Source organism: Pogona vitticeps, chromosome 3 (assembly GCF_051106095.1).
Source record: "Pogona vitticeps strain Pit_001003342236 chromosome 3, PviZW2.1, whole genome shotgun sequence".
Classification (NCBI taxonomy): domain Eukaryota; kingdom Metazoa; phylum Chordata; class Lepidosauria; order Squamata; family Agamidae; genus Pogona; species Pogona vitticeps.
The window spans coordinates 260,712,849-260,728,711 of record NC_135785.1 but is presented as its reverse complement, the minus strand read 5'-3'; the positions used below and the strand labels follow the sequence as shown (position 1 = coordinate 260,728,711).

The window sequence follows — 15,863 nt, the reverse complement described above, 5'->3', positions numbered from 1 at the left end:
TAACTTCATTGTGTACTCAATAGCCAAAAAACGGGCAACTCCTCAGAGGAAAAACTTAGGGCTCATCTGCAAGTGCTCTTTTGAGGTTGTTTTGAGGTCCAAAGGCTGTATCAGAGTTCAAGCAATCCTTATTGGTCCAGCTCCTTCTGATCTCGTGAAGTGGCTTAATAAGATAGCCACTTCAGGATACTGGCAAACTGAACACATCCTCTGCTTCTCAGTTAGAAGGGCAGGGAGATGAAATGTCTTTTAAGGTTTTGGTAGACCAATAAGTGAAGCTCTAGCCACCTAGAGTGGTCTGGTAGTCCAGAAAGGCGGGGTATAAATCAAATAAATAAATAAAATAAATAATAAATTTAAAAAATAATAATAATATTTTCTTTGGTTTGTCTAAAGGGCCGGACAGGAAATTGTGACCAATTTCTTGACTTGTCCTTTAAAAGAAGCAAATATATACAGTATATTATTTTTTCTTTTCTTAACATCAGCAGTAGTCTACCAAATTCTTAAAAGAACTCTTACTTCCTCCGCCCCTCCACCGAGGAGCAGAGGAAACGTTCAATTAGCTAGTATCCTGAAGTGGCTCACTTATTAAGCCCCTTCACCATATTGGAAATTCTAACTGGAAGGAACCTTGACAGCTGGGAACGTTTGATTTTGATCCATTCCCAGCGATTACATACTGGAAATGGACCCAAACAGAGCGATCCTCCCAACACCAGAAGGAGAAGGTTTGGAAAGGTGTAGGGGGGATACTATTCTGGGGAAAGTTTCGTTTGCTCCAGTGGTTAAGTGATGGGATCACTGGGGGGGGGGGACACATTGCTAAAAGCTCTTCATTTCTTTTCTCATGGTATCCTCGTTTTGTTCTGCTCTCTTTCTTTCCTCGGAAAGGCCACCTCCGCGGCCGACATGGAAGCCCGCCTGGATTGCGGTCTCGTCAAGGGACACGCCTACGCGGTCACCGACGTGAGGAAAGTTCGCCTCGGCCACGGCCTGCTCTCCTTTTTCAAATCGGAAAAGCTCGACATGATCCGGCTGAGGAACCCCTGGGGGGAGAGAGAATGGAATGGCCCATGGAGCGACACGTGAGTAAGGGTGTGAAAGCTTGCCATTTGTTTGATTTTTTTTACTGTTCCAGTAATTGTCGTCTAGTCATTAAGTCGTGTCCGACTTTTCGTGACCTCATGGACCAGAACACGCCAGGCCCTCCTGTCTTCCATTGCCTCCCGGAGTTGGGTCAAATTCATGTTGGTCGCTTCGATGACACTGTCCAACCATCTCCTCCTCTGTCGTCCCCTTCTCCTCTTGCCTTCACACTTTCCCAACATCAGGGTCTTTTCTAGGGAGTCTTCTCTTCTCATGAGATGGCCCAAGTATTGGAGCCTCAGCTTCAGGATCTGTCCTTCCAATGAGCACTCAGGGTTGATTTCCTTCAGAATGGATAGGTTTGTTCTCCTTGCATTCCAGAGGACTCTCAAGAGCCTCCTCCAGCACCACAATTCAAAAGCATCAATTCTTCGGCGGTCAGCCTTCTTTATGGTCCAGCTCTCACTTCCATATATCACTACTGGAAAAACCATAGATTTGACTATGCAGACCTTTGTTGGCAAGGTGAGGTCTCTGCTTTTTAAGATGCTGTCTAGGTTTGTCATCGCTTTCCTCCCAAGAAGCAGACGTCTTTTAATTTCGTGGCTGCTGTCTCCATCTGCAGTGATCATGGAGCCCAGGAAGATAAAATCTGTCACTGCCTCCAAAAATCAGACAGAATCATAGAAAAGTGAAGTGGGAAGGGGCCTACGAGGCCATCTAGTCCAACCCCTTGCTCAGTGCAGGAGTATAATCAAAAAATAGCTAAGTTTTCTCTTGAAGGCCTCCAGGGTTGAAGCGCTCAACAACTCCTGAGGTCACGGTTTCCACTGTCCTCCTGCTCTATTAGGCGGTTTTTCCTGATAGTCAACCAAAATCTGACTTCCTTTAACTTGAGCCCAGTGTTTTGCATGTCCTGCACTCTGGGATGACTGAGAACAGATCTTGCTCCTCCTCTGTATGACAGCCTTTCAAATATTTGAAAATTCTAATGATGATTCTTCTATATGTTCTTTGCATTTCCCCCGCATCAATTGAGAATGTTCCTTTGTTGACTCCTGTAGCTCTGAAGAGTGGCAGAAGGTCAGCAACAGCGAGAGAGAAAAACTGGGAATGACTGTGCAGGATGATGGGGAATTCTGGTGAGTATGGTGTGCAAATGAATTTTTACATAGCCCTGAATTTCCCACCCAATAAAACACCCAAAGTGTCTTAACAGTAATTAAATGCATTCAGTAAAATTGACTGTGTAATTTTGCACCCAGTGCAAAGGATTGGTTCCAGGCCCCGCCCTGTTGATGCTGAAAAAGGCGGGTTATCGTGAACGCTATGCGTAACATGGTCTCGGGCTCCCTCTAGTGGTCTGTTCTGATATTGACATCATAGAAATCTATTTCTCTAGTGAATGTTGCGCATAGCATGGTCTATTTCACCCTCTAGTGGACACTTCTGGTAACTTCATCTTTACAAATACATATTTCTAGGATTTTTCTTTTAATATTTTCAGTATTTTCAGACTGTGGATAAATGAATCAGTGGATATGGATCCCTTGCATAAGGGGGTTGTACTGTAATTTACAATACTTAAAAGCTTCCTGTACCCACACTTTAGGTTTTGAGGCTCTCTTAAGGCTCCGTTTTGCCCAAAGGAAGCGTTGGGGAATTTTTAAAAGTCCAAAATCACTACCAGTTTGGTGGCGGTGGTCTCAGTCCTGGCATCAGTAAACCTGCTGGTGATTTTTAACTATTAAAGCCCCACCCTGCCCCCATTTTAAGGCTCCCAAAGCTTTTCCACGAAAAGTGTACGGTTGAGACCTTGTGATGGATCTTCACTTGGGTGGCAGACGTAAAGGGTGAAGGTGAAAAATCCCAAAAGGAAGGAGAGTACTGAAATGATGATGGGATGGGAGTGTGGGTCCAGGCTAGGGAACTGGCAGGAGGGAAGACCACCATGATGGATAAATAGATGAGGAGGAAAGCTTTTAAATGTGGGCTTTTGAATTGTTACTATAAACCAGGGGCTGTGGTAACTGTGGAAAGGTACTGTAGTCTCAAAAAGTACCGTATTTGCCGGTGTACAAGACGACTTTTTGGGCCCAAAAAACATGCCTCCAAGTGGAGGGGTCGTCTTGTATGCTGGGTGCACTGAATGACGCGGGGCCGCGTTGGCTGGGGAGGAAGGCAGGCAGGCAGGCGGTCTGGATGGAGGGAGGGAAGCACATCCTGCCATGCCTGAGCGGCCAGAGCCTGCCACTGGGCTGCCCGCCGCCCCGCTGAGCCAGCCACGTGCGCACTCGCCTGCCACCCGCCCGTTTCCCTTTCTCTCTTCCTCCTCCTCTTGCCGCCGCCCACTCAGCCTCTTCTGCTCTTCCTCGCTCTCTTGCTGCCATGCCTGAGCCGCCGCCGGGCTGCCCGCTGCCCCGCGCCACTGAGCCACCCGGACACTCGCTCATCCACCACCCACCCGTTTCCCCTCTTCCTCCTCCTCGTTGGAGGGGGTCATCTTATACAGCCAGTCGCCTTGTGCGCCGGCAAATACGGTAACTTCTCCAAGGGCTAAGAAATGGGTAAATCCTGAAGCCAGCTGCTTCTGTATGAATGCTTGCCATCCAATAGTGTGACAGAGGGCCAAATCCAGCAAACAAGCATTCTGGATGCAGCATCGCTTGGTGGCTCCAAGGGGTCTACCTAACTGTCCTCCATGAAGAGATGGCTCAGTCTGAAAAACAGCCCAAGGCTAAGACATGAAATGAGAGCTGAGAGTCATTGCATACAAAACGTCAGCAGCTCATTGCTCTGTCCGTTCCGCTATTTGCTCCTGAAGACCTCCACAGATTCCTCCTGCCAGCAGCTAGAAATCAAGAAGTTGTGCTTGTAAACTCTGTATTCACCGGGGTTCCTCTTTTCTCTCCTAGGATGGCGTTTGAGGACTTCTGCAGATACTTCACCGATATCATCAAGTGCCGCCTCATCAACACGTCCTACTTGAGCATCCACAAGACATGGGAAGAGGCAGTCTTGAGAGGAGAGTGGACGAGACACGAAGACCCTTTGAAGAACCGCTCCGGAGGCTGCATCAACCACAGAGACACCTTCCTGCAGAACCCCCAGGTGAGGAATCAAGGGGAGCGTGAAAGGCCGGGCCATTCAACAACACAGCGTAGGGGGAACGTGGCATCTGCCACACGCTCGATCTCCAGATCCTTTGAAGTAGAAGTCCCCTTAGATTCAGCACTGGTTAGGCCTCATCTTGAGTCTTGTGTCCAGTTCTGGACACCACATTTCAAGAAGGATGCTGACCAACTGGAGGAAGTTCAGAGGAGGGTGACAAGGATGATCGGGGGCTGGAAACCAAGGAAAGATGGAAAGATCTAGGCTTGTTTAGCTTTGAGAATAGAAGACTGGGGGAGATAGGATAGCACTTTTCAAATAATTGAAAGGCTGTCATACAGTGGAGGGGCAGGATCTGATTTCAGTCATCCTGGAGTACAGGGCATGTAATAATGGGCTCCAACTACAGGAAGCCGGATTTAGGCAGATCAAGAAAATATCCTTAACTGTTGGATCAGTACAACAATGGAACCAATTAACTTGGGAGGCGGTGAGCGCCCCAACACTGGAGGCCTTCAAGAGAAAACGGGGTAACCCTCTGTCAGATCTGCTTTGATTTGGATTCCTGCGCTGAGCAGGGGTTTGGATTTGATGCCCTTCGAGGCCCCTTCCAACTCCATGGTTCAGAGTGTGTGTGTGTGTGTGTGTGTGTGTGTGTGTGTGTGTGTGTGTCTGTGTGTGTGTGTGTGTGTGTGTGTGTGTGTGTGTGTGTGTGTGTGTACACATAATCCAGAGGTGTGCATAGTTATGTTTTGGGACACAACTGAAATGTGCACATCTGTAACACATAACACATCTACACGCATTTCTCTGTCCAGAGATTAGCCTTCACACTCATGTCAAAGGGATGGCGATGACACAGGACCGGAACTCTTGGCCCCCAAAAAACATGACTTCACCTTTACCTGCCCTTTCCCCCCATTTTTAATTGCCCTTTTCCAAATCTCTGACCACATTCTGCAGTGGGAAGAGGAGGAGGAGGAGGAGGAGCTGGATTCTTCCCGCCCTTCAACTTGTCCTTTTGTCTGTCCTCCTTCTGCTAGTACGTTTTTGATGTGAAGAAAACGGAAGATGAAGTACTCGTCTGTATCCAACAGAAGCCCAAACGGACGAGTCGGAAGGAAGGCAAGGGAGAGAATCTAGCCATTGGATTTGACATCTTTAAGGTAAGCTGCACAGACGGTCGCCCCGTGAAGCAGATGGTGAGTGCTCTCCATGGGACTCCTTTGGGGCTTAAAGCCGCCCACCAGCAGCATCTCTTCCCCTCCTCTTTAAAAAAAATTTAAAAAAATATTTGTTTCGCCAAAAAGTTCTCTTGTACAAGATCATATGGGGGGGGGCGGGCGGCAATTTGGCAGTAATTTGGAGGAGTAGACTGGTTCTCTCCTCCAAAACATGTTTTTTATAAAGAAAAAAATGTCACTAGTTTGGACTTTTCTCTTTCAAAATAGTCAAGTCAAAGTTTTAAAAGTTGTGACTTTTAAAACTACTTGAGAGTCCCCTGGACTGCAAGGAGAACAAACCTATCCGTTCTGAAGGAAATCCACCCTGAGTGCTCACTGGAAGGACAGATCCTGAAGCTGAGGCTCCAATACTTTGGCCATCTCATGAGAAGAGGAGACTCCCTGGAAAAGCCCCTGATGTTGGGAAAGTGTGAAGGGAAGAGAAGGGGACGTCAGAGGATGAGATGGTTGGAAAGTGTCACTATAGCTACCAACATGAATTTGACCAAACACGGGAGGCCGTGGAAGACAGGTGGGCCTGGCGTGCTCTGGTCCGTGGAGTCACAAAGAGTCGGACACAACTAAACAACAACAGCAATGAAACCATTGGGACCCCATGGACCAGAGCACGCCAATATCAGGGTCTTTTCCAGGGAGTCTTCTCTTCTCCTGAGATGGCCAAACTGTTGCTTCCTGTCCCACATATAGGTTTCTCAGGAGATGGATAAGATGGTCAGGCACTCCCATTTCTTTAAGAACTTGCCATAGTTTATTGTGGTCCACACAGTCGAAGGCTTTTGCGTAGTCAATGAAGTAGATGGTTTTCTGGAACTCTCTTCATAATCCAGCGCGTGTTCGCAATTTGGTCGCTAGTTCCTCTGCCCCTTCGAAATCCAGCTTGTACTTCTGGGAGTTCTCAGTCCACATACTGCTGAAGCCTACCTTGTAGGATTTTGAGCATAACCTTGCTATCATGTGAAATGAGTGCAATTGTGCAGTAGTTGGAGCATTCTTTGGCACTGCCCTTCTTTGGGATTGGGATGTAAACTGATCTTTTCCAGTCTTCTGGCCACTGCTGAGTTTTCTAAACTTGCTGGCATATTGAGTGTTTTTAGCTGTACCTTTTTTAAAAACATGTGTGGCGAGCTGCCTTAGGTCCCAAAAAAGAGAAAAGCGGTTGGTTGGTTGGTTGGTTGGTTAGTTGGTTGGTTGGTCTGGGGAAAGAGATAAGTTTGGTAACAGAAGACATTGCCCATAACTCCCTTCTCAGGTGGAGCTGAATCGGGCGTACCGCATGCACAGCCTGCAGACCAAAGTAGCCGCCTCCATCTACATCAATTCCCGCAGCGTCTTCCTGAGGACGGACCTGAAAGAAGGCCGCTATGTCATCATCCCAACCACCTTTGAGCCAGGCCATGTGGCAGAGTTCTTGCTCAGACAGTTCGCGGATGTGCCTTCCGACTGCCAGTAAGGGACACCTCCCTCCTTGCCCAGGATACTGATATGCAGGGAACTTAAGGCAGAGAAAAGGAAGTGCTTTTATCACACAGCACAGAATTAACCTATGTAGTTCACTGTCTCAAGATACGGACAACAAAGATGTCTTTACCTTGAGTAAATCCATGGAAACTGGGCGGCTAGCAACAATTTCATAATACAATAACAGTATAAAATAAAATGACAACATTCATATGATTCAAGATGGCAGTCCCCTGGGTCCTTCAGTCAAGATATTTGTTCCCATGTATTTTTTGCACCTTGAATGATCAGCCTTGACAATCTGTACTTTTGGTCTCTTGCCAGACTAAGCTTTCTGCACTTTCTGTGTCTTATGATTTCTTGACCTTGAGTCATTCACTTTAGTACTTCTTTGTGGGTCACCCTCTCAATCAAAAAAAAAAATCCTTAGCATCCCAAAATAAATCCACATATCAAGTGCTTCTGTGTTTTTGATCGTTGTCTTAAGTTGAAGTGTGGGATTTCGTGCCATGCAGTAGAATTGAGAATATACAGTCACTGAAAAAAGAAAGTACACCTTCTTCGAATTCTATGGTTTTACCTATCAGGACATAATAAAAAGCATCTGGTCCTCAACAGGTCTGAAAATGAGGCAAATACAACCTCAGATGAACAACAAGACACATGACGTATTACACCATGTCATGATTTTCAGACCTGCTAAGGACCAGATGCTTTTTATTATGTTCTGATAGGTAAAACCATAGAAATCTTGACAAGAGGCTCGAACTGTCCACCTCTGCAGTTCTAGGAGCATGATGATGATCATCATGTATACCTTACGAATGCTGCACTCTTTTGCTTTTATATCTCTTCCCTAGTCCTCTCAGAGCAGTTTACAAAATAATTCATGAAACATTAAAGACGCAATAAAAACAATCCAAGCGAGGAAACAACCTGATTATTAAAATCTGGCTCATGCAGTAAAACCAGGGGCAGAGCAGAGCCATTCCTTACAAGAGCCTGAAGGCAGAACTTTAATCACCGGGTCGTTTTCCATGAAGCCTGTAGGCTGAAATCCTGTTGCTGAGCATAGTAAGTCACACTAGAGTAGACCCATGGACTCCGTGGGGGTGGAATGAGGTCTCCTGCCTTGGGCAGGGGGTTGGACTAGATGACCTTCAAGGTCCCTTCCAACCCTTCCATGATTTTCTGTTTCAGATTAGCAGCAGATAAAAAAGAGCACCCTTCCTAGGTGGTCAGGTCTTGTTCATCCGGATACCTCTTGCTGATTTTGTTTTTCTTTCCTTTTTTCTTTTTTTAAAAAAGAGAGCTGGCCTTAGATGAACCCGCCCACACCTGCTGGAGTGGGATGTGCGGCTATCCGCAGCTGGTGTCGCAGGTCCACGTCATCTCGGCTGCAGGACTGAAGAACTCCGAAGAAGGTAAGTGGCCTTTGCTTAGGCGTCTTTCTCACCCAGCGCAGCCAAAAGGGTAGAATCGTGGCGTTGGAAGTGGCCTGTGAAGCCACTGCGTTCAACCCCCAGCTCAAGGCAGGAATGCAAATTAAAGTATATCTGATACACATCCGTCTCTTGAATGCCTCCAGGGTTGGAGCGTTCACCACCTCCCAAGGTCATGGGATCCATTGTTGTACTGCTCGAACAGCTAAGAAGTTTTTTTCCCTGATATTCAACCTAAATCTGGCTTCTTGTAGCTTCAGCCCCTTGAGCTTGTGCTAGGCAGAGAACTTTTGCCCCTTAAGAGAGCCTAAGCATCTTTACTGACCACATAGCACAAAGTTTCTGGAGCACATGGGGTGGCCTGTCCTACCTCCTTGTCCAGTTGGGCAGTCAGCCCAGGAGGCGGGGCAAAAAAGCCTGTGCTCCTGCCAGAGACTGGCTGAACAGTTGCATGCACTGGCTGGTGAGTGGGGCAAACCGAGATTCGCACCCATCTCCAATCAGAAGCCTTGATGCAAGGTATCAGAGCCTGTCCTATGGCCAAACCCCACTTCCTTAGAGGCCCTTGTTGATCTTTTAAGCCCTTTCTTCTGCCTTGAGGGGACGGAAGCATGATGGAGGCTTATGTTCTGAGACTGAAGAAGATGGATGGACCACATCTAAAAGGGGGTCAGCAAGAGATACTGAGAATTTTGCATAAGCTGGGGAACCCTCTTTCTTGCTTAGGATGATGTGAGGGGTTTGAAGATTGTGGGAGAAATTTAGGAGAGTTTTGAAGAACCTTGGGTCCTTTTGGGGTGAAAGGTGGGAATGAATGAATGGATGGATGGATGGATGGATGGATGGATGGATGGATGGATGGATGGATGGATGGATGGATGGATGGATGGATGGATGGATGGATGGATGGATGGACAAACGAATGAATGATCGAACGAATAAATAAATGAATGAATGGACGGACGGACGGATGAAAGGACAGACCTTGTACTGTATATTTTCCTGGAAGGGAATTCCAAGATTGAGGAACAGCAGGGTCAGAGAGATGACAATGCCTTAAGAAATCAGGGAACCTTGGGGTGTTAAGAGTTCCGGCAACTACATTTTCAGAAGTTTCAGCAACGACGTTTGCTTTCTCCAGGAGTGGATCCCTACGTGATCATTAAGTGCGAAGGCGAGAAAATCCGCTCGCCCGTGATGAAGAACACGGTCTCCCCGGAATTTGACGTGAAAGGCCTGTTCTACCGCAAGAAGCTCGGCCAGCCCATCCTGATTCAGGTGAAGCCTTCTTTGGCTGGTGCTGAGGGACGGATGGGCGGGTTTGCCCCAGGATTGAAAACGGGGTCTTTAACAAAAATTGATGAATTATAAGGTTTCCCTCTAAACTTGGGTTCTGGTCGCAGGGGTACGCTGTGGGGGGGGGGAATGGAGTTGCGTGCCTGAGGGTTGTAGCCTCAACCCAGCAGGGCTTAAGATGAGAGGGAACATTGATTATAAGTGAGCAACAGAGACCTGCCTCAGATCCCTTCCGGAATATTCTTGGGACCGTGAGACTACAATCGGTGTTGTTCTGTTGGAACACATTTGCTCAGAACTGGAGATGGGCTATAAATAAAAGCAGCATAAATAACTCATATTGGAGCCTTGTGGTAAGGTGGTTAAACTGCAATTCTGCAGTCAAGGCTCTGCTCATGTCCTGAGTTTGATCCCAGTGGACTCAGGTAGCCAGCTTAAAGTGTTGACTCAGCCTTCTTTGCATTTCTCATTATGTGGCCAAATTGTTCTAGCTTTCTGCCTTTCAGGTCCAAAATCTTGTGTTCTGTTGCACATATTATTATCTTGTATCTGACATTTGTGCAAGGGAACTAATGGCACAGTGGTTAAATTGCAGAACTACAGTGAAGACTCTCCTCATGACCTGTCTCAAGGTTGACTCAGCCTTCCCCCTCCTGATGTTGGTGAATTATAATGCATAGCCTGCATAATTAAATTCTTAACTGCCTAGAGGAATGATTGAAGTACTATGGAGTGGTACATAAGCAGCACACTTAGCTTTTCGCTTGCTTTGAAGAATAAAAGCTACCTATCGGAGAAGCCCAGTGGGAGAGTTTCTGTATCCTTCCTTGGCATTATTATTTTGAGATAGGATTCAGTGTGGATTTCGAGCTAATAGATCCACCGCTGACATGGTATTCTCTCTCAGACAGCTGCAGGAGAAATGTAGGGAACAACAGCAGCCACTCTTTGTGGCCTTCATAGATCTCACAAAGGCCTTTGATTTAGTTAGCAGGGATGGCCTTTTTAAAATACTTCCCAAGATTGGATGTCCACCTCAACTCCTTAACATCATCAGGTCCTTTTATGAGGATATGAAGGTCACTGGCTCAACATCGGATCCCTTTGACATTCGAAGCAGAGTAAAACAAGGCTGTGTCCTCACGCCGACCCTGTTTGGGATCTTTTTTGCTGTCATGCTGAAGCAGGCCTTTGGAACTGCAACAGAAGGTGTCTTATCTCCAGACTAGATCAGACGGAAAGCTTTTTAATCTCTCTAGATTGAGATCGAGGACCAACGTCCAGTTGAAATGCATGCGGGACTTCCTCTTTGCAGATGATGCAGCCATTGTTGCCCACTCTGCTGACCTCCAACAACTCATGAATCGTTTCAGCAAGGCCTGCCAAGACTTTGGACTAACAATCAACCTGAAGAAAACACAAGTCATGGGCCAGGGCGTGGACTCACCTCCTTCTATTACCATCTCCACACAAGAATTGGAGGTTGTTCATGACTTTGGGTACCTTGGCTCAACTATCTCTGACACCCTCTCTAGATGTTGAGCTGGATAAACGCATTGGCAAAGCAGCTACCATGTTCTCTAGACTCACAAAGAGAGTACTGTATGGCTCAATAAGAAGCTGATAGCATAGACCAAGATCCAGGTCTATAGAGCCTGTGTCCTGAGTATACTCCTGTACTGCAGTGAGTCCTGGACCCTTTGTGCATGGCAGGAGAGGAAGCTGAACATGGTCCATATGTGTTGCCTCTGACACATTTTTTAGTATCACCTGGCAGGACAAAGTTCCAAATAGAGTAGTTGTAGAATGAGCTGGAATTTTCAGTATGCATACATTACTGAAACAGCGCCATCTACGTTGGCTTGGGCATGTCGTGAGAATGGCTGATGGTCGGATTCCAAAAGATCTCCTGTATGGAGAATTGGTGCAGGGAAATCGCCCCAGAGGGAGACCACAACTGCGATACAAGGACATCTGCAAGTGGCCTCTGAAGGCCTTAGGTATGGACCTCAACAGATGGGAGACCTTGACCTCTGAGCGTTCAGCCTGGAGGCAGGCGGTGCATCACAGCCTCTCCCATTTTGAAGAAACAATTTTCCAGCAAGCCGAGGAAAGAGGCAGTCGAGAAACCAGCAAAATCTAGGGAGCTGGACAGGGGACAGACTGTGTTTGTCTTCAGTGTGGAAGGGATGGTCACTCTCGAATAGGCCTTTTCAGCCACACCAGACGCTGTTCAAAGTCCTCCATACAGAACACGTTACCATAGTCTCTCGAGACTGAGGATGCCTCATCTAAGATGCAGATTCCGTAACTTGAGATGCAACCATATAACCCCTTCTCTGCTTTCCTATTTTATGATTTACCAGACAAATAGAGGTTTTGAAACCTTGCAGATATTTATGAAATTTTGATCACCTAGTAAGAGCTCAGTCTCAATAAACTCAGCTTCTTAAAATTTATTTTTTCTCCCCTTCAAAATGCACCTTTGCTTTTTGCTGCTACAAACGATGGGCTAAACCCCACTTTTAGCCCCAAATGGAGTAAACCCATTGAATCAGTGGGACTTACGTAAGCATTGAATTGAGACCTCCCATTCTTTCAGCCTCATTCCGCTCTAGCTAGGACGGACAATCTGATTTATCCCTAAAACAGTTCCTCTTTTATTCCACACAAGTTCTTAAACTTTATATGAGGACTGGAAACTTAAGAGTGTAGATTTGAAGGAAAACCGTAATTCTTAGGAGGCATGGCAGGTGGATAAATGTGTGGTCACAAACAGTATGTAGCCTAATTCATCTCCGCGTCTAAGCTAATGTGCTGAGAATGTACTTTTCATTTGGGTGTTTCATGTTTTTTCTGCCTTTTTCCCCCTCGTGTAGGTCTGGAACCATAACCTTATAACGGATGAGTTTCTGGGCCAGGTCCGTCTGGCGGGGGACCCCAATGACCTTCAGCCCATGCATGTCCTGCACCTCCAAGACAAAGGGCAGAAACGTGCCAATGAACTCCCAGGAATTCTCACGGTGCGCCTGCTCACCAGCAACATCCTCACGAACATCTGAATGACACAAAGGACAATCCCACTGGTGCCATATATGCACATGTTTATATAATCTTGCAGTATGCAGTATATATATAGACCCATGTATATATATATATATTTGCCTGCCAACATTAATATGTCTTGTGCATGCAAAAAGGGGACCAGCCCTCGTGTGTTCAAACCTTTGGATTGTTTTTAAACTTTTATACAAATGTGCCTTTTTTTGAAGAAGCGGAAATGTTTGTGGTTGGTGAGTTTTAAAAGGGGGGGGGGAAGAAGGGATGGTACCGAGAGAAGAGCAAAAGTTTGCAATTTCTGCATCTCAAGGGTGTAGGTTTACCGCGAGAGAGGTCTCTCAAGTGCGCACAAATGGGCAGGATGAGGTTTATCCCTGGCCCAGAAAACCGTATTGCCAAATTCAAGAAAGGGCTCTTTCTTAATTTCTCTGATCTTGCCAGTTCTTGACGAGGAGAGAAGAGGGACGGGAGAGGAACTCCGGCCTGCGGGAGCTTAGACAAAAATCTCTGGATCCTGTTGATTAGATGCTACCTTTCTGTATAAATGATTGACAGCTGACATACTTTTGCTTAGGAATGTGGGCATGGCTGTGATTTTTATATCAGTACAGGAAAGGATGAAATGTCCCATTCCCTGGGTGCAGAAATGTGATGTCTCAACCCTGGATTTCTTGTTTTGTTTTTCAACGGATCAAGCTTCTAGTCCTCATTAATGCAAAAAACAAACATTTCAGAATATCACGTTTGGGTGGCAGAGAGACAACCATTCTCGGTGCGGCCCTCTCTTCCTTCCTCTTGAGTAGCAAGAAACAGAATTAAGCTGCATAACAGCAAGTTAAAAGGGAGGACGAAAGATGACGATGGCTCATTAAATTCTCTCCCAGGAATCACTGAGACAATATTGATCGGAGACAAAGGCTTTTTTTCCTGAGATGTTCGCCTCTTTTCCTGAACCATTCTGGTAACTTCGTCATTAGAAATAGACGTATTGGAGATTTTTCTTTTAATATTTTGAGACAGTGGATAAGTGAATCAGTGGATACTGATCCCGTGGATACAAGGGGTCCCACAGTATATATAGTCTGCAAAGTTTAGCAACATGGACTGTCGTGGAATCGCATGCGTTCTGGGCCTTGGATCAGGCCATATTATGGGAGATGCCCCTTTACACCCTCTTCCCTAGACAGTTAGGGTTATGGATTTCAGCATATCTTGTATGAATTCAGGGAAACCAGAAGTTTGGGCTGAATCCCTAAGGCACGAGAAATGTCCCACCAAGATCAGGGTGGGCTACATGTGATCCTTGAACCCTTTATGGCCACTGCATTTTTTTTTTGAACTGCTCCTCCAAACCATGCCATAGAAATTTAGTAGACCAAGCCCCCCAAAATTGGAATGAACACCTACTGTATAATTGTTTTTAATTTGCTGCTGCATTGGGCCAAAGTAGCTTTGCAAGCATTTCAAGTGAGGGATGGTCCCATGGATGTAGCCCTCTTATCTCTAGTGGGAGAGGAGGGTGATATTTTTAACGTTTTCCTCCAGTATATGAAATTTGTGTATGCAGGAAACAGGTTCCACGGGAGAGAAGATCTTCTAGACTTTCCTCTCAATGTTCTATGTGCTAGATTTCTACATGCGAGGATTGGTGTCCCCCCCCAAAAAAAAGCATTAGGGTTCAGGGCAAAGGATTATTATTTTTTTTGGAAAAGTATTAACAAAATGCAATTCTTCCACCTGAAAGCTGAAGCTGTATCATCAGAGAAGGGCTCTACCACATAATGATGTCGGTTGTCAGCTCCACCCGCGGTGCTAAGAATCTTGTCCTTCGTTCATGTTAGAAGCAATCCAGTGGTGCTTCTGGAATGGAAGGATCAGCCAACAGGATCCTGTCACCACTTGGTGGTGTGTGTGCCCAAAAATGTCAACCGTCCTCCCATTCTTTTTTGTGGGGGTACCTTTTGTGTCCCTTGTGCTAGGAATGAATGTCTGTGCTGAGAAACATAAGCAAGTTAACGCAGTGTGAATTCATTGTGTGTGGGTGGGTTAATGTCCAATATAGTAGCCAGAATCCTGTTGCGTAGCTCCCCATGCCCAACAGCGATGATGTCAACAATCAGTGGCAAATCACCATTGAATAAAGGCCACGTTGGGGTGTGTGTGTGTGTGACTCGTACTCAAATCTGTGTGCACTCCGCAATTGCCAAAGGAAGTCTTTAATCCATGTTGCTGTGGCTGCTGATGACATCATCATTGTAGCCCACATGAAGCTGCGCAACAGGATTGCAGCTTCTGTGTTTTCTTGCCCTCAGTTATTTTACCCAGGATTCCAAGTACTGTCCATTCCCACAAGGGGGCACAATCGCATCTTTCTCCCACCAGGCAGCTCCAAATTGAAGTGGGAAAGAGTTGGATCTTTAAGGCTGCCTCACACTTAAAAGGGAAGCACTACACGCCAGGGCATGGGTGTGCACACAGAATGGAGCCTTGTGGCGCAGTGGTTAAACTGCAGTCAAGACGGTGCTCACAACCCGGGTTCAAGCCCAGGTAGCTGGCTCAAGGTTCACTCAGCCTTCCATCCTTCTGAGATCGATAAGTTGAGTACCCAGCTTGCTGGGGGGGGGGGATGTCTATCCTGTATAATTAACTTGTAAACCACCCAGAGAGAGCTTGAAGCACTATGGGACGGTATACAAGTAGCACACTTTGCTTTTTAAAGTCTGTTTTTCAAGATCCAGCCATACCCCTGGGGAGAGTGAAGCAACCAACTTAGGCGGCTGAAAGGGGAGCCACATTAGGGCTCTGTTTCTCCTGAGCCCCCTGGCATTGCCTTCTGTTGGAGCGGGACTTCATACGCCCCTCCACAGGGATGCTGGCACTCCCCACGTAGCCTTTGGCCCTCTGCTTTGGTGGCGGGACCCTGTGCTTTTGCAGTTCAGCCACCAGGTTTCTCATCTGCTCTCTGTGGAACAGGAAGCAGGAGGAGCCTGCAAGCATCTTGACCCAGCCCTGTCTTGTATGTCCATTTGTGGAACTAAGCCCAGGGAAAATAAGCCATACAGCAAAGACGTAGAAGGCATTCGCCTTCATCGTGGTTTCGGGGGACCAAAATGTCTTCAGTCATTTTGTTTACATCTCTTTCAGAAAGAGCCACAAAGGCTTA

At 46.5% G+C, this 15,863-nt stretch overlaps 1 protein-coding gene across 1 annotated transcript in view; it reads left to right on the top strand.

The window, feature by feature from the left end:
• The window catches only part of CAPN5 (calpain 5), a 76,928-nt gene extending 62,067 nt beyond the window's left edge, over positions 1 to 14,861 (top strand). The window contains exons 6-13 of the mRNA XM_072993465.2: positions 895 to 1,088; positions 2,154 to 2,231; positions 4,005 to 4,200; positions 5,244 to 5,366; positions 6,694 to 6,890; positions 8,211 to 8,326; positions 9,486 to 9,622; positions 12,520 to 14,861. Coding sequence (XP_072849566.2) covers positions 895 to 1,088; positions 2,154 to 2,231; positions 4,005 to 4,200; positions 5,244 to 5,366; positions 6,694 to 6,890; positions 8,211 to 8,326; positions 9,486 to 9,622; positions 12,520 to 12,702 — 1,224 coding nt within the window. The 3' untranslated portion in view covers positions 12,703 to 14,861. The remainder of the gene's footprint in view (positions 1 to 894; positions 1,089 to 2,153; positions 2,232 to 4,004; positions 4,201 to 5,243; positions 5,367 to 6,693; positions 6,891 to 8,210; positions 8,327 to 9,485; positions 9,623 to 12,519) is intronic.
• The last annotated feature ends 1,002 nt before the right edge of the window (positions 14,862 to 15,863 follow it).